Below are 27,642 nucleotides of genomic sequence, written 5' to 3' on the forward strand. Positions count from 1 at the left end.
GGTTTATGCAGATACAGCCCAGTGTGAAGTTACTGAGACTCACCCCTGAGGGTTTGATATGTCCTGGGTGAAAGCAGCTACAAAGCCGCCTGAAAAATCTGTCGACATGGAGGATCTGCTTAAAGCCTTGCTGCAAGCTACAGCGGCTCAGCAGGAGGCCAACCGACAGCAGCAGGTGGCAATGGAAGAAAATTGGAGACTACAGCAGGAGGCCAACAGACAGCAGCAGGTGGCAATGGAGGAAAATATAAGACAGCAGCAGGTGGCAATGGAGGAAAATAAGAGACAACAGCAGGCAGTTGTTGATGAACTTTACAGGCAACAGCGTCAGGATAGACAGGCCTTAACAGAAGTGGTGCAGAGCCTTGCAGCCCGGATTGGAGATGTGGCCGTCAGTGCTCCGACCAGCTCTAGTTCTATACGGGCCAGTCACTTCCTGCAGAAAATGACAGAGGCTGATGATGTGGAGGCCTACTTGACCACATTTGAAAGGACTGCAGAGCGTGAGAACTGGCCAAAAGCACAGTGGGCCAGTCTGCTGGCACCTTTCCTGTCAGGTGAGCCCCAAAAAGCTTACTTTGATTTAAGCCCTGCTGAGGCTCGGGACTATGATAAACTAAAGACTGAGATCCTGACCCGCCTGGGAGTCACGCTGTCAGTACGAGCACAACGGGTGCACCGTTGGCTGTACGCCATGGAGAAGCCTCCGCGCTCCCAGATGCACGACCTTATTCAGCTAACAAAAAAATGGCTACAGCCAGAGACATTAACTGGTCCCCAGATGGTGGAAAGAGTCGTCATGGACCGCTACTTGAGATCTTTGCCCATGGTCCTGCGCAAGTGGGTGAGCCATGGAAACCCGGGTACTGCTGACCAATTAGTGGACATGGTAGAGAGGTATTTGGCAGCAGAGGAACTACTGATGACCACCCAGCAACCCATAGATCCTCGACAGCGCCCTTCAGTAAAGACTGGTAAGACTGTTCCGTGGGAAAACGTTGCTGGGCGGTTAAGAGAACGCAGGGCTGGAGAGACTGTAAACACTGGCCCTGGAGACAGGCCAATGGGGCTAGAACGGTCTATGCTGCCCAAACGGGTTGATAATCGTGTGGTTAAATGTTTTAGGTGTGGTATGCCAGGTCATGTTATTGCCAATTGCCCAGTCACGCAAGAACCCATGCAATGTGATGCTGCCTTTGAATGTCGCAGAATGTCTTTCTTTGCTAGGTTAGCCTGTACTGTGGTACCTTCACCTGAGCTGGAAAAACAAATGTGTGATGTGTTCTTAGAGGGTAACCGGGTAGAGGCCTTGCTAGATTCAGGAAGTTTAGTTACCCTCGTGAAAGCTGGGTTAGTGAACCCCTTAAAGGTCCAGCAAATACCTATTGGGGTAACTTGCATACATGGGGATACCCAACATTATGCCACTGCTGAGGTGAATATAGAAACTTGTTGTGGGTCAGCAATGGTTAAAGTGGGACTGGTCCCTACCTTGGTGCATGAGGCCATAATAGGGAGGGATTTTCCTCATTTTTGGAAACTGTGGGAATCACGGTTATCAACAGATGTGAGAAGTAAAAAGCCAGTTGATAATACCGGTGATTTTATGGATGTACGTGGGTCTTCGGAACTTTCTGGCCCTTTGCCTTTTGCTAGTTTGGCTGGGGAAGTGACAGATGGGGAGTCCAGTGAGGACCCTCTTGCCGGGAACAGAGACATAGTAGTTAGAACTGAAAGCGTGCCTGACCTGGAGGTAAAGAAGGATCTGTTTGCGTCTGAACAGTTAAAGGATCCTACCTTAATAAAGGCTAGAGAGAATGTTAAGATTGTTAATGGGGAACCTGTGGTACCAGGTGACAGGGTTACGTATCCCCACATGGCCATCTGTAATGAGCTCTTGTACCACATTGTCAAAAGGGGTGAGGATGTGGTGGAACAGCTGGTAGTTCCCCAGCCTTATCGGAGAACGGTACTAGATTTAGCTCATAGTCACGTTACCGCAGGACATTTAGGGGCAGAAAAAACCACTGAAAGAGTTTTACAAAGGTTCTTTTGGCCAGGGGTTTATAAAGAAGTGTCTGAATATTGTTCTTCCTGTCCTGAATGCCAGTATCATGCCCCTAGACCCCATTTCAGGAGCCCACTAGTTCCCATGCCTATTATAGAGGTCCCGTTTGACAGAATAGCCATGGATCTCGTGGGGCCCTTGTTAAAGTCTGCTCGGGGCCATCAGTATATCCTGGTAATTATGGACTATGCCACTCGATATCCTGAGGCTGTCCCTTTATGCACTATCACAACCAAGGCGATAGCTAGGGAGCTGGTGCAGGTATTTAGTAGAGTGGGAATACCAAAAGAAATTTTGACTGACCAAGGTACTCCATTTATGTCAAGGATCATGAAAGAGTTGTGCAAGTTATTTAAGGTCACTCACCTCAGGACGTCCATCTACCATCCCCAAACTGACGGGTTGGTGGAAAGGTTTAATAAAACATTAAAAAGTATGTTAAAAAAGGTTGTTGAGAGAGATGGGAAAAACTGGGATTGTTTGTTGCCCTACTTGTTAATGGCCATCAGAGAAGTTCCTCAGTCCTCTACGGGGTTTTCTCCATTTGATTTGTTGTATGGTAGACACCCCAGAGGGCTGTTGGATATTGCCAAAGAGACGTGGGAAGGACAGCCCACTCCTTATAGAAGCGTTATTGAGCATGTAACACAAATGCAGGATAGGATTGCAGCCGTGGTACCTGTTGTCAGAGAGCACATGGAACAGGCCCAAAGTGCTCAACAGAGGGTCTATAACCGGAGTGCCAAGATACGGGAATTTGCTCCTGGCGATAGAGTTCTTGTTTTGGTACCCACTGTGGAAAGCAAATTCCTAGCTAAATGGCAGGGTCCATTTGAGATTAGGGAAAAAGTGAATGAGGTTAATTACAAAGTATACCAGCCGGGAAAGAGAAAACCCGAACAGATCTACCATGTTAACTTAATCAAACCCTGGAAAGATAGGTTGTCTCTGTCAGCGGAGCCTTGCCCTTCGGTGTCTTCACCCCGGTTGCTTCCCGCAGTGAAGGTGTCAGAGACATTATCAGCTGATCAGAACAATCAGGTTAAAGAATTTCTCATCCAAAATAGGGAGGTATTTTCAGAGCTGCCTGGCCGAACGACCATAATAAAACATGACATTGTCACAGAACCAGGGGTCAGGGTTCATTTAAAGCCATATAGGATTCCTGAAGCTCAGCGAGAAGCTATTTCTAAGGAAGTTAAAACCATGTTAGAACTGGGAGTCATAGAGAAGTCTAACAGTGAGTGGTCCAGTCCCATAGTGCTCATCCCGAAGCCCGACGGTAGCATACGCTTCTGTAATGACTTTCGGAAGTTAAATGAGGTGTCCAAGTTTGACGCATACCCCATGCCCCGTGTGGATGAGCTTGTAGAAAGGCTGGGAACAGCCAGGTTTCTCACCACATTGGACCTGACCAAAGGTTACTGGCAAATACCTTTATCTGATAGCGCCAAAGAAAAAACAGCCTTTTCGGTTCCGGAGGGGCTGTACCAGTATAAGATGTTACCCTTTGGGTTGCATGGGGCTCCAGCAACCTTTCAACGGGCGATGGATAAAATTTTGAGGCCCCATAGAAAATATGCAGCTGCCTATTTGGATGATGTGGTAATTCACAGTACAGACTGGGGGTCCCATTTGGTTAAAGTACAAGCAGTACTGGACTCAATCAGAGAGGCAGGGTTAACTGCTAACCCAAAGAAGTGCTGCCTCGCAATGGAGGAGGTCAAATACTTGGGCTTCACCATAGGCAGAGGTCTGATTAGGCCCCAATTGAATAAAGTTGATGCTATTCAAAACTGGCCTCGTCCAGTGAATAAAAAACAGGTAAGGGCTTTTTTGGGAATTACTGGGTACTATAGACGGTTTATTCCTAATTTTGCGACCACAGCGGTGCCGTTGTCAGACCTTACCAAAGGGAAGCAGTCAAATGTGGTGAAATGGAACCCTGATGCAGAAAAGGCGTTCCAAGCGTTAAAAGTGGCTTTGTGTTCACAACCGGTGTTGATAACACCAGATTTTTCAAAAGAATTTGTGGTACAGACAGATGCCTCAGAGGTAGGGATAGGTGCTGTGCTGTCCCAAACCAGAGATGGGGACGAACACCCTATCATTTATTTGAGTAGGAAACTCAATGAGCATGAAAAAAGGTATGCCATTGTGGAAAAGGAGGCTTTGGCCATTAAGTGGGCACTAGATACCTTGAGGTATTACCTCTTGGGTAGACAATTCAGACTAGTGACAGACCATGCCCCTTTAAAATGGATGTATGTAAATAGAGGCAAGAATGCTCGTGTAACTAGATGGTTTCTAGCGTTGCAGGACTTTAAGTTTACTGTCGAACATAGACCGGGAACACAATTGGCCAACGCAGATGCATTGTCTCGCATCTTCTGTTTGGGGGCTACAAGTGTTCTGGCCCCTAGGTCGAAACAGGGGAGGGGGATATGTGACAAGAACACTGGGATAGTGTTTGAGGGCAGGTATATTTGTCCCAGGTTCTTGTCTTACATGTTTTAGAAAATGTTAACTTCTAGGAAAAATGCTTTTTGTTTTGTCTGAACCTTTTCAGTTTGCTGTAAAAGCTAGGTAAAGGCTCTGAGAGAGAGATAAGGCGAGTTCTAGACATTGGGCCCAGTTCGGGTCTTTGGCCTCACAGAGGGCTAATCAGGGTTTCAGCTGTGTAAGAGTGTTATAGTGCTTCTAACCTGATTAGTATGGGCAGACTGCCTGGGAAGGCTGGAGGATCTGTGTGTGAGAGACACGCTTTCTGATGCAAGTAAGCTATACAGTATGTACTGAAGAACTCTGTGTTTTGTTTAGTGACAGTTAGGAATATCTTATGTTTAGTTAGTGCCGGACAGGCAAGGTATTTTTATTTTTGGGTTTTGTTTTATTTTCTGTTTCAATAAAACTGTCCGGGGTCAGTTGTACCAGAAACTGGACTTGTGTTGTTCCTCAGCTGCTGCGTGCGGCCATATTCCCCAGGAAAAGGCGCCTTGCACCCCTATAGTGTTACAATATATATATATATATATATATATCTCTCAATAAATACAGTATTCCAGAAGATAACTACAACACCAGTTGCATGAACTTTTCGCTTTTCGTGCAACTGGTGTTACAGTTATTTTCTGGAATACAAGTCCACTGGAGTGCCACTGTATTTATTGATAATCGGATCTTGGAGCTGTGCACCACCGCTGCTGCATATGGTCATATGGTACAGGGAGTGCTGGTCGTTCAGGGTGTGTATATATATATATATATATATATTTATATACACACACACATACATGTATATATAAATATATATATATATACACATACAAATACATGCATATATATATATACATACAGTATACGTGTGACACACGTACAGCATACAAACACACACTGCACACACACATTGAATAACACGCACCATACTTGTAAATATACACAAAACATACTTACACACACACACACACACACACATAGCATACCCACATAAATACAGTACATACATACACACACACAAATAGTATACATATAAATAGCATATTTACTCACACACACACACTACAGATTACAGCATGCCCTTCGAGTTGCGGATCTCCTCTGTGACCCCAAAATGCCGTGCTGCGGTGCAAATCCTCCCCTCTCTCACTCCCCTTCTGGGAGCCGAGCGCTGCCTATTATTGCGCGCGCTGTGCGTGCGGTAAAAAAAACAGCCGGGTCAGCAGTCAGTCAGCGCTTCTGTAGAAGCACCGACAACTGAGATGAACAGGCAGCGGCTGGCCGGGCAGCACTGCTCGCGGGTGTCCCGCGGGTGCTGCAGAGACGGGGACAAGGCTGTCCCCGTCTGCTGAAAAAAAAACAGTTTTGGTCCGTAAGGGGGGGTTTCTAGGTACTCGGAAACCCCCCCTGCGTGCGCCACTGGGTCTTGTACATACAGTATATGACATCATGTTGCACATACACACAAGGCTGGACTGGCAGCGGTATAAGTGTCACCGTAGAAGTAGCAGTGTTACTGATCGTGAGGACAGATGCTTTTCAGAGCAGCTATCACCGCACCGGAGAAATACTGAATTGCTCCAATATATAAGTATCCACCACCACAAACCGCAGCAAGTTAGATATATACTGCAATCATCGTGGGCTACACTTAGCAAGGCAATAAAACATTAGATTTTACAACAATATACCATACATTACATCACATCCAGGCATAAGGACTCTGATAGGACGATTCTGTCCCTTCGATGAGTAAAAGTAAAGTAATTGTGAATGCTATCATTATACTTCTGGGTTTGGGACCTGGCCACGCAACTGTCTGTGCAAGTGCCCATTGCCGCTGGAAAATTTTCCAAAGTGTAGTTTATAGAATATAATGGCAGATGCCATCTGAAGATGGCATTAGCTAACATGGCCAAGCCCATGATAAATTCATCATTTTTGCAGCCCCAATAGAAAGCTTTGAATTAATGGTAAAAACAAGGGACTTTGGGCCTAATTCAGAGTTGATCGCATCAGCAAATTTGTTAGCAGTTGGGCAAAACCATGTGCACTGCAGGGGGGGGGGGCAGATATAACGTGCAGAGAGAGTTAGATTTGGGTGGGGTGTGTTCAAACTGAAATCTAAACTGCAGTTTAAAAATAAAGCAGCCAGTATCTACCCTGCACAGAAACAAAATAACCCACCCAAATTAAAATCTCTCTGCAAATGTTATATCTGCCACACCTGCAGTGCACATGGGAGGTCATTCCTAGTTGTTCACTCGTTGCCGATTTTCGCTATGCTGCGATTTGTTGCTAATTGTGCATGCGCTTAGTTATTTAACTAAAAACCTAGTAGTTTTGCTGTGGATTCTGCTGTGCTTTTCAGTCGCACTGCTGATCGGTGAATGATTGACAGGAAAGGGGCGTTTTTGGGTGGTAACTGAGCATTTTCCGGGAGTGTGCTAAAAAACGCAGGCGTGTCAGGGAAAAACACGGGAGTGTCTGGAGAAACGGGGGAGTGGCTGGCCAAACGCAGGGGGTGTTTGTGACGTCAAACCAGGAACTAAACGGACTGAGCTGATCGCAATCTGTGAGTAGGTCTGGAGCCACTCAGAAACTGCAAAGAATTATTTATTAGCAGTTCTGCTAATCTTTCATTCGCTATTCTGCTAAACTAAGATACACTCCCAGACGGCGGCGGCCTAGCGTGTGCAATGCTGCTAAAAGTAGCTAGCGAGCGAACAACTCGGAATGAGGGCCATGGTTTTGCTCAACTGCTAACAAATTTGCTGCTGCAATCAACTCTGAATTACCCCCTACATACAGTACATACATCATAGTGGTGCTTAATATGTATGGGTATCCCCTGATAATTTAGTGTTTTTGAGGGGATATGCCTTAATATTTTTTGAGAAATATGTCCCTAGATATACTGATGAACCACAACAGTGCATTCTGATACCATGTGAGTACATTTTTCCATGAGACTGACTTTATAATTAGCCGATTGTGCAACTTACAAAGGAAAAGTTGGTTGCAAATAATTTGTATAGTAAGTTGCCAACAAAAAGCATTATGATAAGTAGGTAATGTCAGTGGACACTGCACTCTCACATTAAACTGAGCACACAGAATCTTGAAATGAAAAATGTCCACACCCAAGCAAAATCCACCCAATACAATACCTCCTTCAGGTCCCAAATAAGGTAAAACAGTTGTTGAGACTTATTGATATTTAGTTTTACACAATGACCTCCACTTTATCACTGTCCAAGGTTTAGTACATCTCCCACAAAATTGGATGATAAAAAAGGGAATTGTCCTGGGAAAATTTAGACACATTGGCAGTGCCGTAACTAGGCATTTTAGCGCTGTGTGCCAGAAACGATAGTGGCGCCCCCCCATGTAAGACAGGGGCAGTGCGCGCCTACGGCGCGCAAAAACCATTATAGGGGCGTGGCTTCACGGGGAAGGGGCGTGGCCACAAAATAATAGCAATTCATACTACGGTGCACAGTAGTCTACATTATTCAAATTACGCTGCACAGTAGCGCCACTACACCAGGTAGAGCCCATTTTATACATTACAATAGACAGCGTCCCCCTTTTTACACATTACAGCAGACAGTCCCCCTTTTTACACATTACAGCAGACAGTCCCCCTTTTTACACATTGCGGCAGACAGTCCCCCTTTTTACACATTGTGGCAGCCAGGACCCCATTTTACACATTGCGGCAGCCAGGACCCCATTTTACACATTGCGGCAGACAGTCCCCCTTTTTACACATTACAGCAGACAGTCCCCCATTTTACACATTGCGGCAGACAGTCCCCCTTTTTACACATTACGGCAGCCAGTCCCCCATTTTACACATTGCGGCAGCCGGGACCCCATTTTACACATTGCGGCAGCCGGGACCCCTTTTTACACATTGCGGCAGCCGGGACCCCTTTTTACACATTGCGGCAGCCGGGACCCCATTTTACACATTGCGGCAGCCGGGACCCCTTTTTACACATTGTGGCAGCCGGGACCCCATTTTACACATTGCGGCAGCCAGTCCCCCATTTTACACATTGTGGCAGCCGGGACCCCATTTTACACATTGCGGCAGCCGGGACCCCATTTTACACATTGCGGCAGACGGGACCCCTTTTTACACATTGCGGCAGACGGGACCCCTTTTTACACATTGCGGCAGACGGTGTGTGAGAGAGAGAGAGAGAGAGAGAGAGAGAGAGGGGATATACTTACCTTCTCCCCGCTGACAGGCTCCTCGAGTCTCCTGGTGCAGGCAGTGAGGTGAGAAGGAGGAGGAGGGAGGGGGAGCAGGGAGCCGCAGCAGCGCTATTTGGTTGGTAGTAAGCGCCGCTGCAGCATCCCCCTCTCCTCCTGTATTGGCTGCCCGGCGCTGCTGTGGATGCTGGGGAACCGCATCCCAGCATCCTTAGCAGCGCCGGGCAGCCAATACAGGAGGAGAGGGGGATGCTGCAGCGGCGCTTACTACCAATCAAATAGCGCTGCTGCGGCTCCCTGCTCCCCCTCCCTCCTCCTCCTTCTCTCTGCTGCCCGGCGCTGGTTTCTCCTCTCCCTCCAGCGCGGCGCAGACTTCGGCGGCATGTAATGAGTCAATTTGACTCATTACATGCCGCTGGCCGTGCGCCCTCAGGGCAACTGCGCTGTGTGCCAAGCCCCATTGGCACACACGTAGTTACGGCCCTGCACATTGGAGCCGTGTCACCCCAGGACCAATGTAGTCTTATCTAGGGCCATCTTAACAGCATTGTAGTCCCTGGGCAAAGCACTGTACTGGGACCCCTATACAACTATTTATGGGAGTAAATGAAATTTTTTTTATAAATTACCATGCCCTCCCCCACCCCCCGCCCTACACACACACACACACACACACACAAACACACACACACACACACACACACACACACACACTGTTTCTCCACATGCTCCCATACAGTGAATGGCTGTCAGGACTTTGGTGTATAGTCTGCCCCTGCTCGAAAAGCCCCGGGCAGCTGCCTAGTGTGCCAATACATTAACATGGCCCTGATCTCATCCTAACCCAGTGGTTCACAAACTTTATTGCATATCAGTATTTGATTCACGACACCACTTAGATAAAAGGTGCTACTTTTTTTATAAATTAGAAAAAAAAATTAAATTAGGTAAATTGTGCCTACATGTCATTCTTAGGGTCAGTTATGTTGTGGTGTAGAGTTGTGCTTCTGATTGTCCACATATTGTATGATTGGCAGCCAGCAGCACTGGTTTTGCCTATCACTTTGACCATAAATAATTTGATTTGGTCCTGGACCACCAACATGAGGCCTAGGGAAATAAAAATTGCATGGAAGCCTTGGGTGTGATACAGAAAGTTGATGAGCCTACCGAATGGGTAAGCTCCTTAGTAATTGTTGAAAAGAAAAATGGACAACTCAGAATATGTCTAGACCCCAGAGATTTAAACAAAGCTATTAAACAAGAACATTTCAAACTACCAACCAGAGATTAAATAATTTCACAATTTGCCGGAGCAAAATGGTTCAGTAAATTGGACGCATCTTCAGGATTCTGGCAAATGAAGTTAGATGAGGCCAGCTCAAAGCTTTGTACATTTAATACACCAGAAGGTCAATACAGATTTCTTCGACTACTATATGGAATATTGTCTGCTCCAGAAGTATATCACAAAAAGATACACATGATTTTTGAACATATTCCAGGTGTTGAAACAATGATGGATGACATTATTGTCTGGGGATCTACAAAGGAAGAACACGATTCTAGATTGAGACAAGTCATGGAACTTGTCAAGAAAGTGAATCTAAAGCTAAACAAGGACAAATGTGAATTTGGCGTGAATACACTTACCTTTATGGCGACGTGGTCTCAGATCAAGGTGTAAAACCAGACCCAAGGAAAATATCAGCCATAGTGAACATGGAACGTCCTAACAACAAAGACGACGTCAGAAGATTCCTATGAATGATTACTTACTTAGGAAAGTTTATTTCTCAACTCTCTGAATGAACAGCCTCTCTTAGATTGTTGTTGGACAATGATAACGAGTGGATGTGGTCACATGAACAAGAAGAAAGTTGGCAAAACTTGAAACAGATCATTACAGAGCTACCAGTGCTAAAATTCTTTGATCCTGCGAAAAGAATAAGAATTTCAGCAGATGCTTCGCAATTTGGCCTAGGTTCAGTGCTGTTACAAGAACATGAGGATACATGGCAACCAGTAATTTATGCATCAAGAGCACTGACAAGTGCTGAAACAACGTATGCTCAGACAGAAAAAGAACTTCTAGCGATCACATATGCATGTGAGCGATTTCATCAGTTTGTGTATGGTCAAACATTTACAGTGGAAACTGACCACAAGCCATTGGTAGCTCTCATGACTAAATCATTACATGACTGTCCCATGAGAATTCAACGAATGCTTATCAGACTACAGAAATATGATGTGCACTTGCTGTACTGTCCCAGCAAATACATGTACATTGTTGATACACTTTCTCGTGCTGTGGACAAAAGTGAAGGTTCCAAAAGTCTGATGGATGAAGAGATAGAAGCATATGTTAATTTGATCGTAGCTTCTCTACCAGTGTCTCTTGCAAGACAAGAACAGATTAGGAAAGAAACTGAGACAGATGACACAATGAAAGTGTTGAAAGATATCATTCTGAAAGGTTGGCCAGCAAAAAAACATGCGTGCCCGCTGTCTGTCCATGATAATTGGATGTACTGCAGCGACCTTACAGTTGTCGATGGTATTATTTACAAAGGCAATAGGTTTGCATACCTGCACGACTAAGAAAAACTATGCTGTGCAAGATACATGAAGGCCACTTAGGAGAAGAAAAATGTAAGCAGAGAGCTCGTGAAGTTATGTATTGGCCAAGAATGAACCAAGACATAGCACAGACTACAGCTACATGTGAATTATGTCTTACGTATAGACCGAAACAACAAGTCGAGCCACTGAGTCCTCAGGCAGTGCCAGAGAGACCGTACCAGAAAGTTGGCGCAGATTTGTTTGATTGTAATGGGAAAATGTACATTATCGTGACTGATTATTACTCTAACTACCCTGAGGTGAAGACACTACATACAACTACTAGTAAAGCCATAATCAATTGCATGAAGTCAATCTTTGCAAGGCATGGTGTTCCTATGGAAGTGTTCACTGACAATGGTCCTCAGTTTTCCAGTGCTGAATTTAGACAATTTGCTGATAAGTGGGAATTTGTCCATACTACGTCAAGTCCCCACTATCCACGCTCAAATAGGTTGGTGGAAAGTTCAGTAAAAACTGTAAAGAGTCTAATTAAAAAAGCTCAAGAAGGTAAAGATAATTTCTACAAAAGTCTTTTAATCTACCGTAGTACACCTTTACAGAATGGACTTTCTCCTGCACAAATACTGATGGGAAGGAGGATTAGAGCAAATCTCCCAATACATGATGAACTGCTTAATACACATAACTCAGCATTGGTCAGACTGAGTAAGGAACGTCAACAGACGAAACAGAAACTGTTCCATGACAGGCGAGCAAAAAGCTTATCTGATCTAAAATCGGGTGACCAAGTCCGTTTCAGAGATCACAATAAAGGTATTTGGGGGCAGAAAGGTATTGTGCAAGCACAAGTAGCACCAAGACCTTATACTATACGTACAGAGCATGGAACGGAAGTAAGTAGAAATTGGGTGGATTTAAGATCTCAACCTAATCATAATGAAGACAACATGACTGAAGAATACCCTTCATCTGACATGTATGATGATCCTGATAATGGTGAACCAACCACGATTCTAGAAAGGTCCAACATGGTCGATGAAACACAGACTGTGTATGAAAGACCCAAAAGGGAAATACGCAGACCTGAGAGACTCATTGAAACGTGTTAGATGATGTTCTTAATATGACGTTGTTAATTGTTGCATTGAAGCGTACAGGGCTTATCTTTAAAGAAAAGAGGATGTGATCAGTGGCGGAACAAGCAAGTGGTGGGCCCAGGTGCAACAAAATGCTTTGGGCCCCCCCCCCATCCCATCCAAGTCCACCCCATGGGCAGTGCGCGCCGTAAGCGCGCGCAAAAATACATAGTGGCGTGGCTTCGTGGGGAAGGGGTGTGTCCACAAAATAATACCAATTCATAAAACGGTGCACAGTAGTCTCCATTCTTCAAATTACGCTGCACAGTAGCACCACTACACCAGGTAGAGACCCTTTTACTCCTTACAGCGAACAGATTCCCCTTTTTACACATAACGGCAGACAGCGTGCACTTTTTACACATAACGGCAGACAGCGTGCCCTCGTTACACATAGCGGCAGACAGCATACACTTTTTACACAATGGCAGACAGCGTGCCCTCGTTACACATAGCGGCAGACAGCGTGCCCTCGTTACACATAGCGGCAGACAGCGTGCACTTTTTACACATTACGGCAGACAGCGTCCCCATTTTACACATTACGGCAGACACCATACACTTTTACACATAATGGCAGATAGCGTGCCCTTTTTACACATTACGGCAGGCAGATTCTACCTTTTTACACATAGCGGCAGGCAGATTCCCCATTTTTAGACATAGCGGCAGGCAGATTCCCCATTTTTATACATAGCGGCAGGCAGATTCCCCATTTTTATACATAGCGGCAGGCAGATTCCCCATTTTTATACATAGCGGCAGGCAGATTCCCCATTTTTATACATAGCGGCAGGCAGATTCCCCATTTTTACACATTGCGGCAGGCAGATTCCCCATTTTTACATTGCGGCAGGCAGATTCCCCATTTTTACACATTGCGGCAGGCAGATTCCCCATTTTTACATTGCGGCAGGCAGATTCCCCATTTTTACATTGCGGCAGGCAGATTCCCCATTTTTACATTGCGGCAGGCAGATTCCCCATTTTTACATTGCGGCAGGCAGATTCCCCATTTTTACATTGCGGCAGGCAGATTCCCCATTTTTACATTGCGGCAGGCAGATTCCCCATTTTTATACATAGCGGCAGGCAGTCCCCCCTTTTTACACATTGCGGCAGGCAGTCCCAACAAATAAAAAAAGAAAGAGACAGAAAGAAAGAAAGAAAGAAAGACAGAAAGAAAGAAGAATTATACTTACCCTCTCTGTTGGCTCAGGCTCCTCGGTGCAGCTTCCCGGGCAGTAGAGAAGAAGGAGGAGGGAGGTGGAGGATGGAGCCGCAGCAGCGCTGTGTTACTGGTGGAGGCGCTGCTGCTGCTGCCCCTCTGCTTCCCTATAGGCTGTTCTCAGAGACAGCCTATAGTGAAGCAGAGGAGCAGCAGCAGCAGCGCCTCCACCAGTAACAAAGCGCAGCTGCGGCTCTCTCCTTCACTGAGAGACAGTGTCACTGTAACCTGTTTGTATATGAGGGAGGGAGGGACGGACCCTCCTCCCTCCTTCGTGTGCCGATGACGGGCGGGTCACGGGAGCGCTGGTGTGCGGCTGCGGCATGACATACAATGAGTCATTGTGACTCATTCATGTAATGCCGGCCGGCGGCTGTGGGCCCTTGAGTGCGGCGGGGCCCCAGTGCAATGCACTGCCTGCCCCGCCAGTAGTTCCGCCCCTGGATGTGATGTTAGTGTATTAGAATGCATAATTAGAATATTTGTAGACACTCCCTTACTAATCTGTGTAAGCCTGAATCTTCATTGATGGTCCCTGGGACCAGAGGAATGCTGGGAAGTGGGTGGTCCAGTGTGCAGTGTGTCTGGAGTTGGTGTTGGAATAAAAACAGCACAGCAGTGAACTCACATGTCTCTGTGTCCTGATGACTTGATTTACAAACATATGAACAAAACACCTTCTGGCAACCCAGGGTGCCTAGGCACACAGTTTAGGAATCACAACCATAAACCCTCACAATAATTAGGAAGGTTGATTATTGTATGTTTGCTTTTTGAATACAGTAGATAGCAATAGAATATTCTATAAATATGTTTTAGTAATTGTCTCTTATACTGTGACTAGCTGGAAAAAGACAAAGTGATTCAGAGAAGTGACATCCAGACTGACATGGTGACTATGTATCTGAATGAGGTATGTATATATTTGTCACGTTACTGATTTGCTGATCTTTTCTTATTGCTGCAATATAATTGGTCAGGTAACTGTAGTCTGCTACATATACTTTTGTACAGGTTTTTCATAAGCATAACGTTTATCTCACATTACTTATCCCTGTGTGGCTATTATTATATGTCTTGTAAATATCGGTGTTTATTAGACGCTGCAATATGGAAGTGTAAATTCCATTTCTGTTCTCATGTGTACAGTAGTGAGTGCAGTAAATGTTGCCAGAGTCTCTCCTTATATACAGCAGATAAATCTTTCATCACAGCTGTCACAGAACCTGTCCCCTTCCTGCTGGTATCAAACCTGCTATCTAGTCAGCAAGATGATTCTGTATGTAGGTCAGCCCCAACTTCTGAGATAGGGGAATTGTGTTCACCGCACGCAGTGTCGGACTGGGACATGAAGGGCCCACCGGGGGAATGCAGTTATAGGGGCCCATACTTAGGGGGGTGGCCAGCCTACAAAGGGGGTGTGGCCAGCCTCCACAGAGGCTTGACATACACAATAGTTTAGTGCAGTGGCGGCCTACGCGTGGCTCTTGAGCCACATGCGGCTCTTTATTCAAATGTGGCTCCCAACACTCAAAGTCACGTGACCACAAGAGATCTGTAAACTGCTGCACTCCAGCCAGACATGCAGCAGCACTACGTACAGGGCCGGTGCAAGGATTCTGGGCACCCTAGGCAAAATTTGTCCTGTCACCCATCCCGTCACCTGTGCCACGGTTTCAGCTGTATCCTAGCTTCTCTGTACCGCTTCCCCCTTCCCGTCACCTGTGTCCTGGATCTCCTGTCCCACTTAGCCCAATCCCATTACCTGTAACCCTTGTCCCAATCCCATCACCTGTATCCCAGCTCCTCTGTACCACCTCCCCCCATCCTGTCACCTGTGTCGAGGCTACTGTGCCACTTTCTCCCATTCTATCATCTGTACCCTGACTCCTCTGTGCCACTTCCCCCATCCCATCATCCATTTCCAAACTCTTCTGTATCACTTTCTCGCTTTCTCCCATTCCGCCACCTGTATCCTTGCTCCTTTGTGCTGCTTCCCCTATACCATCATCCGTTTCCTGTCTTGTTTGTGCCGTTTTCTCCCATCCTGTCACTTGTGTTCCGTCTCCTCTGTGCCGCTTCCCCCCAACCTGTCACCTGCAACTCTGCACCTCTGTGTCACTCCCCTCTACTGTGTCCTGGCTCCTATTTACAGCTTCCCCCCATTCTGTCATCTGTATCCCGGCTCCCCTGTGCCGCTTTCTCCCCATCCCGTCACCTGTATCCCGGCTCTTCTGTGCCACTTACCACCCATCCCATTATCTGTATCCCAGCTCCTCTATGCCGTTTACCACCCATCCCATCACCTATATCCTGGCTCCTCTGTGCTGCACCTGGGACTTGTTACTAAGGGGTCTATTCATTAAGAAAATGAAAACTGAATTGTTACTTATCACTATACATCGCATGGCTTTGATCCGATGTACAGCTGTAATAAGTAGCAATTCATGTATACTCACCCTTCCGTTGAAGCGCTGCGGAATCCGGGGGTCCAGCGGTGACGGCTTCTGCAGGCAGTCCCCTCTCCAATGCGCGGAGCCAGCCGGTGGGTCCCCATGCACATGCGCCACCTGTTGACCTCCTGACAGGCAGCAGTGGCTTCTTGGAGGTCGGGAGGCTGAGCCAGCATCGAGTGCGGACAGAGAGCAGGGAAGCACTGAGCTTCCATGCTGTCTCCGCACCACAGTTCAGGTTACGCCGTCCTGAGATGGTGAACCTGAACTCCATGGAGAAGCAGAAAGCAGAGCTTTCCATTCCTTCATGAATCGCACTCACCATACAAAAGTATGGTGATGCGATTCAGGCACAGAGCGGGAATGCCGCTGGGGAAGTCGGGGACTGCTCCCCGGTAACCCGCTGTGTGGATTGCACTAGGCAGAGAAAAGCCCTGTTTTATGCAAAACTGGGCTTTTTTCTGCTACTTGAATAGACCCCTTACAGCCCTATCTACAGTACATGTTAATCATCAATACATCCTCTTAATGAGTTCCCACAAAATATTAGTGCAGCCCCCCCTCCTACACACACATACACATAAATTTAAGTCACCCATAAATAACATAAATATACCAAAATAAAACATTAATGCATGACTCCATAATAGTACTACACCCCCACCCCACATGATATTGCTGCAATACCCACCTCCCCAGATTATATTAATAGACCCCAGATTACATGCAAATGCCTCAATAAAAATAATAATAATTATATATATATATATATATATATATATCACCATAAGATACTTACCTCTGCTTGAAGGAGGTCCTGTAGTCTCCTGTCAGTCATCATCATGGTCCCCCCATACTGTAGAACTGCAGAAGACTGCACTGCAGGCTCAAGACAGTCAGAATGAAGGATCGAAAAGGGGCGGAGCCTGGGGAGGAGGCAGAGCCTCGGGAGGGGAAGGAGAACATTGGAGGCTGTGCAGAGAAGGAAAGGGGGCGGACGGAGGGCACCGCTGCTGCTGGCTGCACCAGACATGTCAGGCTGTGACATGTCTGCAGACTCAGCAAGACAGCAGTTGGGAAGTGCGGGAGCGGCGGCCGCTGGTTATGCAAGCCACAGCCGCCGCCAGTGATAAGTAAAATAAGGATGTCTCTTTAAGAGACACCCTTATGATGCCAGCAGCCTTAGAGCCGCCAGCTCAGGTGCCGGCGCCCTTAGGCAGCTGCCTAAAGCTGCCTAATGGTAGCGCCGGCTCTGACTACGTAGACTGAGAACTGAGTGAGCCAAATACACATGGGAAGCTGGCTGGAGTGACACAGGCGGGTGCTGGCTGGAGTGATACATGGAGGAACTGAAGTGTATTATGTGAATCTGGCTTTTAAATATATTTTCTGCGGATCTGGCTTTTTAAATTATTTGATGTAGAAGTGGCTTTTTCATTGTATTTTATGTTGGATCTGGCTTTTTCAGCGTATTTTATACCGGGGCGTGGCCTAGCAGGCACGAGGTCACACCCCATTTTTGCAAGTGCGCCTTCGGCTCGAAGTCGGCTCTTTGATGTACCTAACAAGATTTCTTGGCTCTTTGTCTCTGACTGGTTGGCCACCCCTGGTTTAGTGCGGTATAATGCAACATATCTCCCATGTATAATACAAGTGCACAGTCTGGAACCTGATCCCTAGAGGAAGGAGTGGGCCCTCAGGCAGTGGGGCCTACCGGTGGTTTCCCCTGTATCCCTGTGGGCCAGTCCGACCCTGACCGCACACAATCAAGTTTGATGCTTATTCTCATAATACTTCAGCTTTGTTATAACGATTCAGTCCATCACATCTGTCAGTAACATACTGTACTGCATGCATTTTGTCATTATATAATATATCTTCCTCTGTAGATGGGACGTACCCCTGTGGACCTATCCTTCATGGTGGTGCAGGAAATTGAAATCAAAGATCTAAAACCAGCCCCAGTGAAAGTGTACGATTACTATGAGACAGGTAATAATGAAATATTAGTTATCTCAAACTGTTTACTGTCAGTCTTCAGCGAAATTATAACAGATGTAAAGAGAACATCCATGCTGTTCTTATAGTTACTCAGTAATATACAGCACAATAACGGGCTGAGAGTTGTGTACTATTATCTTCCAGATGAACAAGCAATCTCAGAATACAACCTACCCTGCAGTACAGGTAAGAGCGTTATGTTATTACATCTCTTATCTGTGTCTGCTTTCTTCCATAAGGATATATGTGTAAATCTTCTAGGCAGTGCTGGTACTACCATTAGAACGGTAACATTTTGGGGTTACCTAAGATGCAGAATGAGTGACATAATATCACACAGTCAATGTTATTACATTCCCCACGGTGCCCACACTGAGCACCAGCCGCTGACATGAATGACCAATAGCTTCTTGCCTTTGAAGCTACTGTTCAGACTTTGATTTGAGGAACATAGCCAGCATCTAGCACAGAATGAGGTCTCCCTACGTTCATATATCCATTGCTATCATCACGCTTGGACTACTGCCATTCCCTCTACGTTGGTCTCCCAGCAGAAGAATTGCACAGCTGGTACAAAATGCAGCTGCCAGGCTATTAAGAAACCAGCCACATTCTTCGTACAAAAACCCTCCATTCCCTACATCCTTCACTGGCCGCCTGTAAGATGGCGTATATCTATTCTTTCAAAGGGATCAGTATGTAAAACCCAGCAGTCACTATACTGACAGTAGGATGCTGGCCGCCGTATGCCGGCAGTGGGTTTAGCGCTAGCAAGCCCCTTGCTGGCTCGCTGAGCTCGCCACGTTGCGAGCACGGTGGCTTGCTGCGCTTGCCAAAGGATTTATTCTCCCCCTTAGTCTGTTAACACGTAAGATAAGTTTATGTTGCATTGTGCATTTTTTTAAATGCAAATGTAAAGCACTATACAGGAGATGTATCAGCCTCCAGGAGAAATAAAGCTGAGCTGTCCATGGTTCTAGGATATTGGGGGTCATTCCGACTCGTTCGCACGCTGCTGTTTTTTGCAGCGGTGCGAACGGGTCGGTTATGCGCATGCGCGGTGGCCCCAATGCGCAGGCGAGACGTCAAGAAGAATGAAAAAAGCGATCGCTGCCGCGATTGCAAGAAGATTGACAGGTGGAAGGCATTCCGGGGCGTCAACTGACCGTTTTCTGGGAGTGGTGTGGCATACGTAGGCGTGTCCTGGCTTTTGCAGGGCAGGTGTCTGACATCAATTCCGGGACCGGACAGGCTGAAGACATCGCAGCGGGTAAGTAACTCCAGAGCTACTCAGAAACTGCACAAAATGTTTTTGCATAGCTCGGCTGCACAAGCGATCGCAGCCTTGCTATGCAAAAAAACCCTCCCCCATAGGCGGCATCTAGTTGATCGCACGGGCAGCAAAAAGTTGCTACGTGCGATCAACTCTGAATGACCCCCATAATGTTTTCTCTTACTGAGAAAGACATGGGGTATATCAGCCGTCTAGTCTCACTTTTACTCAGCACGGTCTGTCCAGGTGAAAGGTCACATTTTGTTTTTTGTTTTTTTTGCTTTACCTTCAATACAGTATCAGCCCCATTGTGTGGAATGAATAAAATGCTACTGGGGATCTATTAAGATCAATGGTATCTGACAGTTATGTGGGGCACAGAGTGTATCTGCAGTTATATGTAGCTGTGTTTTCCTCTACATGTGAGACCTCTGAGCCACCAACATACCACTTACTGTAGCACTTACAGAGTAGCAAATTCCAATTACAGAGCAGTTTAAAGAGCATATACTATACTGAAATGATGTACATGAACTCTTATCATGAGGCTTTACTTATATACAATGCAAACACAGATCAGAATAGTCCATATGTTGCTTCTGTAATTACTAATGTGGTGACTGGGCAACTTTTAGTGCCTTTTACTTTTGTGTATAATCCTAAATAAATGAACCATGATCTAAGATAATGGGGCACTACACCAGTGTACTCTGCACTATGTACAGCAGCATATCTAGGCCCAGACAAAACCCTGGAGCAAAGTAGTGATGCAAGTGATTCTCTCGACGGATGCCCCGGACGCCCCACAGTTTTTTAATTCCCCCCGTCCCCTGGCCGCATAGCCCTGCATGCTAATATGGACGAGAGTGTCCATATTGGCCTGCATGTATAAACGATCCAACACCAATGATGAACGGGCGTGGGGCCGCGCATCGTTCATCATTGGTGCCTACACACTGAACGATATGAACGATATCTCGTTCATTAATGAACGAGATCAATCATATCTTTCAGTGTAATCGTGTAGTGCAGGCATTCCCAGCCACGGTCCTCAAGGCACACCAACAGTGCAGCTTTTAGTGATATCCAGGCTTCGGAACAGATGGTTAAATCAAAATTACTGAGGTAATAATTAAGTCACCTGTGCTGAAGCCTGGATATCACTAAAACCAGGACTGTTAGTGTGCCTTGAGGACCGAGGTTGGGAAACACTGGTGTAGTGTGTAGGGCCCATAAGGCATATGTATCAATGCTTGGAGATAAAGTAGACAGAGAGATAAAATACCAGCCAATCAGCTCCTAATGATCACTTTACTGGCTGGGTTTGAAAAATGACAATGAGGAGCTGGTTGGTTGGTACTTTATCTCTCTTCACTTTTTTGCTCTCAAACATACTTGCCTACCTGACCCCCTCCATGAGGGAGAAAATGCTCTGTTCCTGGACTTTCCTGGTAATGTATGATTGCCATCACCTGTGGTGAAACAACTTTCTTATCAATTAACAGGTGATGGCAATCATACATTACCAGGAAAGTCCAGGAACAGAGCATTTTCTCCCTCATGGAGAGGGTCAGGTAGGCAAGTATGCTCTCAAAGCGATGATGCATCTCAAAGTTATTACCCTTAGATAGAAGACATTCTTACCATTATACATAAGCGGCCTTAATGGCTTGTAAATCTACTTCTGTAAACATAAGGTGACCATAAACAATGTCACAAATAGCACATGCCATCATTAACAACAAGGTCTTTTGTTATCCTGACATGCTGCCAATGCCCTTGACTCCATTGAGTGACTTTCTTGTATATGAGTAAACTGGATTAGGACCCAAGTGTAAAGGGGGGTACACACCTGGTGATGTGTGCTGAGCGGAGGGGGCAGGATGGCGGGGGCACTCATTTCACACAGCAGTGAAGTGAGCAACCTGAATAGATTGTGCATGCAGGCACAATCTAGAACCGGCGATAGCAAAGCGCGGGACAAGCATCGCTATCGCTATGGGCATACACACGGAGAGATTTGTGCTTAGGGGGTCATTCCGAGTTGATCGTAGCTGTGCTAAATTTAGCACAGCTACGATCATTCACACTGACATGCGGGGGGACGCCCAACACAGGGCTATTCCGCCCCGCATGTCAGTGCCGCCCCCACCCGCAGAAGTGCAAAGGCATCGCACAGCGGCGATGCCTTTGCACTTCAAGAGTATCTCCCGGCCAGCGCAGCTTTAGCGTGCTGGCCGGCAGCTACTCGTCGCTCCCTGGCCCGCAGCGGCTGCATGTGACGTCAGCCGCCGAGGACCGCCTCCCCAACGGTCCGGCCACGCCTGCGTTGGCCGGACCGTGTCCCCTAAATGATGGCTTAACGCCGCCATCCAGCCCCCTCCCACCCAGCGACCGCCTCTGCCTCAGAGGCAATCACTAGGCAACGATGGCTGCCATGCGCCTGCACATGTACAGTTCCGACCCGATCGGATCGGAATGACCCCCTTAATTTCTAAGCAATCTAGTCAGATTGCTTAGAAATTAAGCACATATCTCTCCGAATGTACCCCCCTTAATACTAGAACAGGGCCAAATGCAGGATTTCTAGAGGGGGTTTCTAATGCAAATAACAATCTCCTGCTCTGCAGAAAACTGGGGGAGGGGAGGGGGAGGATCTGGGCAACTGGATCTCCCCCCCCCCCCCCCCTTCCCCTGTATTTGCCTATGCTAGAAAACAATCCCTATCTGCTGCTTCTTCTACTGACAAGATTTATGTTAAAAAGACCCTGACAAATTTGGGTTCTGCTTTGCACTGTGACCAAGCCCCCTCAGCATACCTCCCAACTTTGTCCCGTAGCAAAGAGGGACATCTGCGCGAGCCAGACGAAAAAGGGGGCGTGCCCTGAGAAAAGGGGGCGTGACCTCACGGGAGGGCCTGTGGTCGCGAGCTACAACCCATTTTCGTCACTATGGGGACATGCCCAGCGCTCTGTGAGCTGCTGGCATGCCCCCTCTCCTCCTGTCTCCACTGAATAGACGTCTATTCACCGCTGCTCTGCTAATCAGAGCAGCGAGTGCAGGAGCCTCCAAATTGCCTCCCTCCCCCCACAGCGGGACACTGCGGCCCGCGGGTGGGACAGCGGGACAGTCCCAAAAAAATGGGACTGTCCCGCGAAAATTGAAACAGTTGGGAGGTATGGGTATGGTCTCAGCACAGTGTAGCTGTGGCATAAGAGGTCATTTCGGGAGTGGATATAATGCACATTGTATGTTTATTCCTGATCAGAGTCTCTGCATTTGCACTCACTGCACAATCTACTTTAGTATGCATATATCTTTACATCTGTTACTTGCCAGAAGTGATGTCACCCAGAACTAGGCTTGTATTGTAGTTGTTTGAATCTAGGAAATGTTTGCGTTCCACTTCCAAAACTGTAATCGGCGTAATGACAGCACATTCAGTCCTGTGTGTGCTGCCATTCCAACTATTACAATTTCAGGAGTGAATGCAAACATAACCTGGGTTTAAACAGCTGGAATGAAAACCTAGTTCTGGCAGTGACACTTCCGGAATTACCAAATGCTGATATCAAGCATAAGGGGGATCTGAACTTGGTAACATCCGTACTTGATAAAGAGATTGTAACTTAAAATATGAAGCACTTCCATAAATGTTGCAACAATTTAAAGCAATATAACTCCTCTACATGCACCACCTATACAGCCCTCTCTCCTACCAAGCTTTGTGCAAGCAAAAATGTGATTTTGCATTTCCTTGTTGGTACATCAGGGTGTCATGTTTGTTTTGCCTGATCATTGACTTGAACTTAATCCTTCACTATTCTACCATCTCCAACCCATCAATTCCAGATATATTCATACATGCCTACTCTCCCAGAATGGCCAGGAGGCTCCCGAAAATCAGGTGACCCTTCTGGCCCCCTGGAAGAGCAGGCAAGTCTCCCGATTTCAGGGATCCCCCCTGCCTGGCTGCCCACTTAGCGAGTAAAGTGGGTGGTCCGGGCAGGCGATGACGCAATTCTTGTTGAGTCGCGTCATCATAGCCACGCCCCCTGCTGTATAATGCCAGTAATAGCGGCATTACACGGGGGGGGGGGGGCTTACATGATGCTATACCACAGCCACGCCCCCGTTCCGCCTCTGCCATGACCCCGTACTGCCTCTGGCCCGCCCCCCCTCTGCACGGCACACCACAGCCCGCCCCCCTGCCACTTAATCTCCCGGAGAGAGCAGCCAAAAAGTCGGGAAGTATGGCTATATTCTCCAGTGACCCATCCTCTCAGGACTGGGGGGCTAATTCAGCTTCGTACTCTGATCTGCTGAAATCGCTATGGAGCGATTTTAGCACATCAGCAAATGTGCATATGCATGTACGTACATGCGTGAGGTCTAAAACTGCATTGTCTTCAGAACGCAGTCTAAGACCTGAGGGGGGACGGGAACGTGGCGTCAACGCCGTGTTTTGTGGGCACCAACGCTCCGTTTAAGGGGCGCTGTCCAGACAATGGAGGCATGTCAGGACCATTGCTGGAGCAGCCGCAACGATCAAAAAGATGGCGGGTAACCATCTGCCTTCACAGCTGGGCTGCGTAGGCATTGGGCAACCCTAAACATGCGAGACCATCGCTGTCTTGCGATGCGCTTGTGTGTTTGCAGGATGGGCAGGACCAGGCATGCGGGCAGAATTGCCCTTTACTGGGCGTCCCCCCGCATGTTAGAATGAGTTCACTACGATATGCCGGCGGCCGGCTTACCGACAGTGTGGCGAGCGCAAATGAGCCCCTTGCGGGCTTGCCACGCTACGGTGGCACGCTATGCGCGCCACAATATTTTATTCTCCCTCCAGGGGGGTCGTGGACCCCCACGTGGGAGAATAAGTGTCGGTATGCCGGCTGTCGGGCTCCCGGCGCCGGTATGCTGGTCGCCGGGAGCCCGACCGCCGGCATACTGAAGACCACCCGTTAGAATAAGGGGTTGTAGCTTTCGCACATTTACAACCCATGCTGAATTAGGCCCTAAGTGAGTAAGCTAGATGTAGTGTGACTGATAGCTCTGTGTAGCTAGATGTAGTGTGACTGATAGCTCCGTGTAGCTAGATGTAGTGTGACTGATAGCTCCGTGTAGCTAGATGTAGTGTGACTGATAGCTCCGTGTAGCTAGATGTAGTGTGACTGATAGCTCTGTGAGCTGAGTTGCTCACTCATTTGTTAACGCTTTTATGCCTTACTAAATTAGGGTCATTTTATTACTCATTATGTTTTAACACAGTGAGATGTATCAAAACTTGAAGAGAGATAACATAGAGATAAAGTACCAATCAATCAGCTTCTAAGTGTCATTTTATCAAAACAGCCTGTAACATGAGGTAAGTAGCTGATTGGTTGTTCTTTGGGGGTCATTCCGAGTTGATTGCTCGCTGCTGTTTTTTGCAGCGCAGCGAACAGGTTACTACTGCGCATGCGTATGCACCACAACGCGCAGGGGCATCGTACGAGTACAAAGCGGATCGTTGCTGGGCGATGGATGTAACGAAGAATCCATTCCACAGCCGATCGCAAGGAGATTGATAGGAAGAGAGCATTTGTGGGTGGCAACTGACCATTTTCAGGGAGTGTTTGGAAAAACGCAGGCGTGTCCAAGCGTTTGCATGGCGGGTTTCTGACATCAATTCCGGGACCAAAAAGACTGAAGTGATCGCAAGAGCCGAGTAAGTCCAGAGCTACTCAGTAACTGCAAAAAACTTTTTCGTCCCACTCGGCTGCACACGCACACTTGCAAAGTGAAAACACACCCCTACCCCCGTGGGTGGCGACTATGCGTTTGCACGGCTGCTAAAAGTAGCTAAAGAGCGATCAACACAGAACGACCCCCTTTATCTCTCCAAGTTTTGATACATTTCCCCCAGTATATTACATGTATATTTGTCATGATTTGCTGTATTCTTAATATGTCTGTGCAGTTTCAGACTTGTTAACTTCTGAAGCACAAAGTCCTGTATGTATATTACCTCATCATATTCCTTTCCCACCACATATGTCCATAAAATTACTGTACTGTACCTCTCTGTACTCTAATTCTCACTGGAATACAATTTTTATGACACTTCCGAAAATACCTGTTTTTACTTATATTCTTTTTTTTTTTTTTTTTTTGCTGGTTTGCAGATGAAAGCGCTGGCAATTCAAGATAACAACTGAAACTATGTAACCGACTGTTATACCTACGTATACCTGTGACACAGCAGTGAGAACTGCCCATTACTGATAACAGTCAAGAGAAAATGATTGGAGAAACAATAAATATTATCTAACAAATTGTTCTGATTCTACTCATCTGTCTGCCGGCTGCAAGTGGTGGAAGTTATCAGCATATTTATAGCACAAGTTCTCCACTTTATTCATATAGGGACCGGTTCAATTGCAAGCGAGCATGATGCCAGAATCACATCTCGGGTTGTATCTCTTGCACACGCCCATGAAGGTACAAGCAGACATTAGCTCCTTTGATTGCTGTTTTGTGCGCAGTGCAGTGGCGCACCCAGGGGGGGTTTCCGAGCATCCAGAAACCCCCCTCCACCAAAAAAAATAAAAAATTATATATATTTTTTTTTGTTTTTTTGCTGCATGAGTATTATTAATGGCTGTCTAGCGTCCTCTGCAGCCTGCTGTCTTCCTGGTGGCACTTGTAAGTGCTTAATAAAAGTTTACTTTCTTTTAATTATAGTACATCATATATATATATCCATGTGCATACACATACACATGTATTTCCATACATACATACATACATACATACATACATACATATAAACACACACACACAAACACATGTGATATATATACATGTGTGTATGTATGTATGTATATATATATATATATATATATATATATATGTGTGTGTACTGTATGTGTATATATATATATATATATATATATATATGCTATGTATATGTATGTATATATATATATATGTGTGTGTGTGTATATACGGTATATATATGTGTAGATATGTATGTATGTATATATGTGTGTATATATATATATATATATATATATATACACACACACACAGACACACTAGTTTTACGGACCCAGCATATACTGGGTCACCTCAGTCCCCACCCCCGTGATTGGCTCCACCCAGTTCTGGAAACCCCCCACGCATATCCTGCGTTTGCCACTGCAGTGCGCAGCACGTGAGGCTGCTCTCTTGTAATTGGAATTACAAAAGACAGCGCAGTGTAATGAACTGATGAATCTGGTCAGAGCCGACCCTAACCAATTTGGTGCCCTAGGCAAGATTTTGGCTGGTGCTCCTAGAAGATATTCCCTCTACCAAGTTAAGGTGTCAATCGAATGACCAGCAAAGACATTGTGAGGGGTTTAATATGATGTACTGTACCTACAATCAAAATCCTGATGGTCAAAATACCAACAATAATTGACAGATGGTCAAAATACAGACAAGTTCAAAATACAGACAAGGTTAAAAAAAAAAAGACTTTTAAAATGACAACACGGTCAAAATACCGACATTTAAAATGTCGACAGGTCAAACCGTCGACACGTTTTCCATTGTTTTTTGTGTGTGTGCACGCCGACATAGATTGACATGGACACCATATAAGTGTACTGCGTCTCCTTGCATGGCCATGAATCGGGCACGGTGCCTCGCTGTGCTCAGCACGCTATTATATTCCCCCCTCTAGGTCCACTGGGAGAGTAAAGTATAAACAAGTCGGTTTCAATTAAAATAATCATGAAAAACTAATGATGACCTTTTTGATCTGTCGGCATTTTAAATGTCAGTATTTCGACCTTGTCCTTATTTAAATGTTGGTATTTTGACCATGTCAGGAATTTGACCTTGTCGGTATTTTGACCATCGATCAATGGTTGTCGGAATTTTGACCGTCTGGATTTTGATTGTAGGTAAATTGACCGCATCCCATGGTGAGTGCGAGTAAATGCGGTTGCATGCCACACTTACGGTACAGCCAAGTCACTGATAGCTGCAAAAATCTGTGAGTAATTAAATAATAGGGGCCGCAAAGGGTGCGAGTTCAGGGGAAATTGCCGGCATTTACCATGACAACAGCACCTTGCACTCATCATGGGGAATTAGATTGAACCCTTGGCCTTCAGAAGGCATTCTACAGCATATTGCACATT

General features: G+C 46.4%; 1 protein-coding gene across 1 annotated transcript in view; it reads left to right on the plus strand.

Moving 5' to 3' along the window:
* Window positions 1-25,785, plus strand: part of LOC135056673 (alpha-2-macroglobulin-like) — a 174,711-nt gene extending 148,926 nt beyond the window's left edge. The window contains exons 33-36 of the mRNA XM_063962123.1: window positions 14,586-14,654; window positions 18,084-18,186; window positions 18,340-18,381; window positions 25,636-25,785. Of these exons, the coding sequence (XP_063818193.1) occupies window positions 14,586-14,654; window positions 18,084-18,186; window positions 18,340-18,381; window positions 25,636-25,661 (240 nt within the window). The 3' untranslated portion in view covers window positions 25,662-25,785. The remainder of the gene's footprint in view (window positions 1-14,585; window positions 14,655-18,083; window positions 18,187-18,339; window positions 18,382-25,635) is intronic.
* Window positions 25,786-27,642: the final 1,857 nt, after the last annotated feature.

The sequence above is a fragment of the Pseudophryne corroboree genome, chromosome 3 (genome assembly GCF_028390025.1).
Source record: "Pseudophryne corroboree isolate aPseCor3 chromosome 3, aPseCor3.hap2, whole genome shotgun sequence".
Lineage (NCBI taxonomy): Eukaryota > Metazoa > Chordata > Amphibia > Anura > Myobatrachidae > Pseudophryne > Pseudophryne corroboree.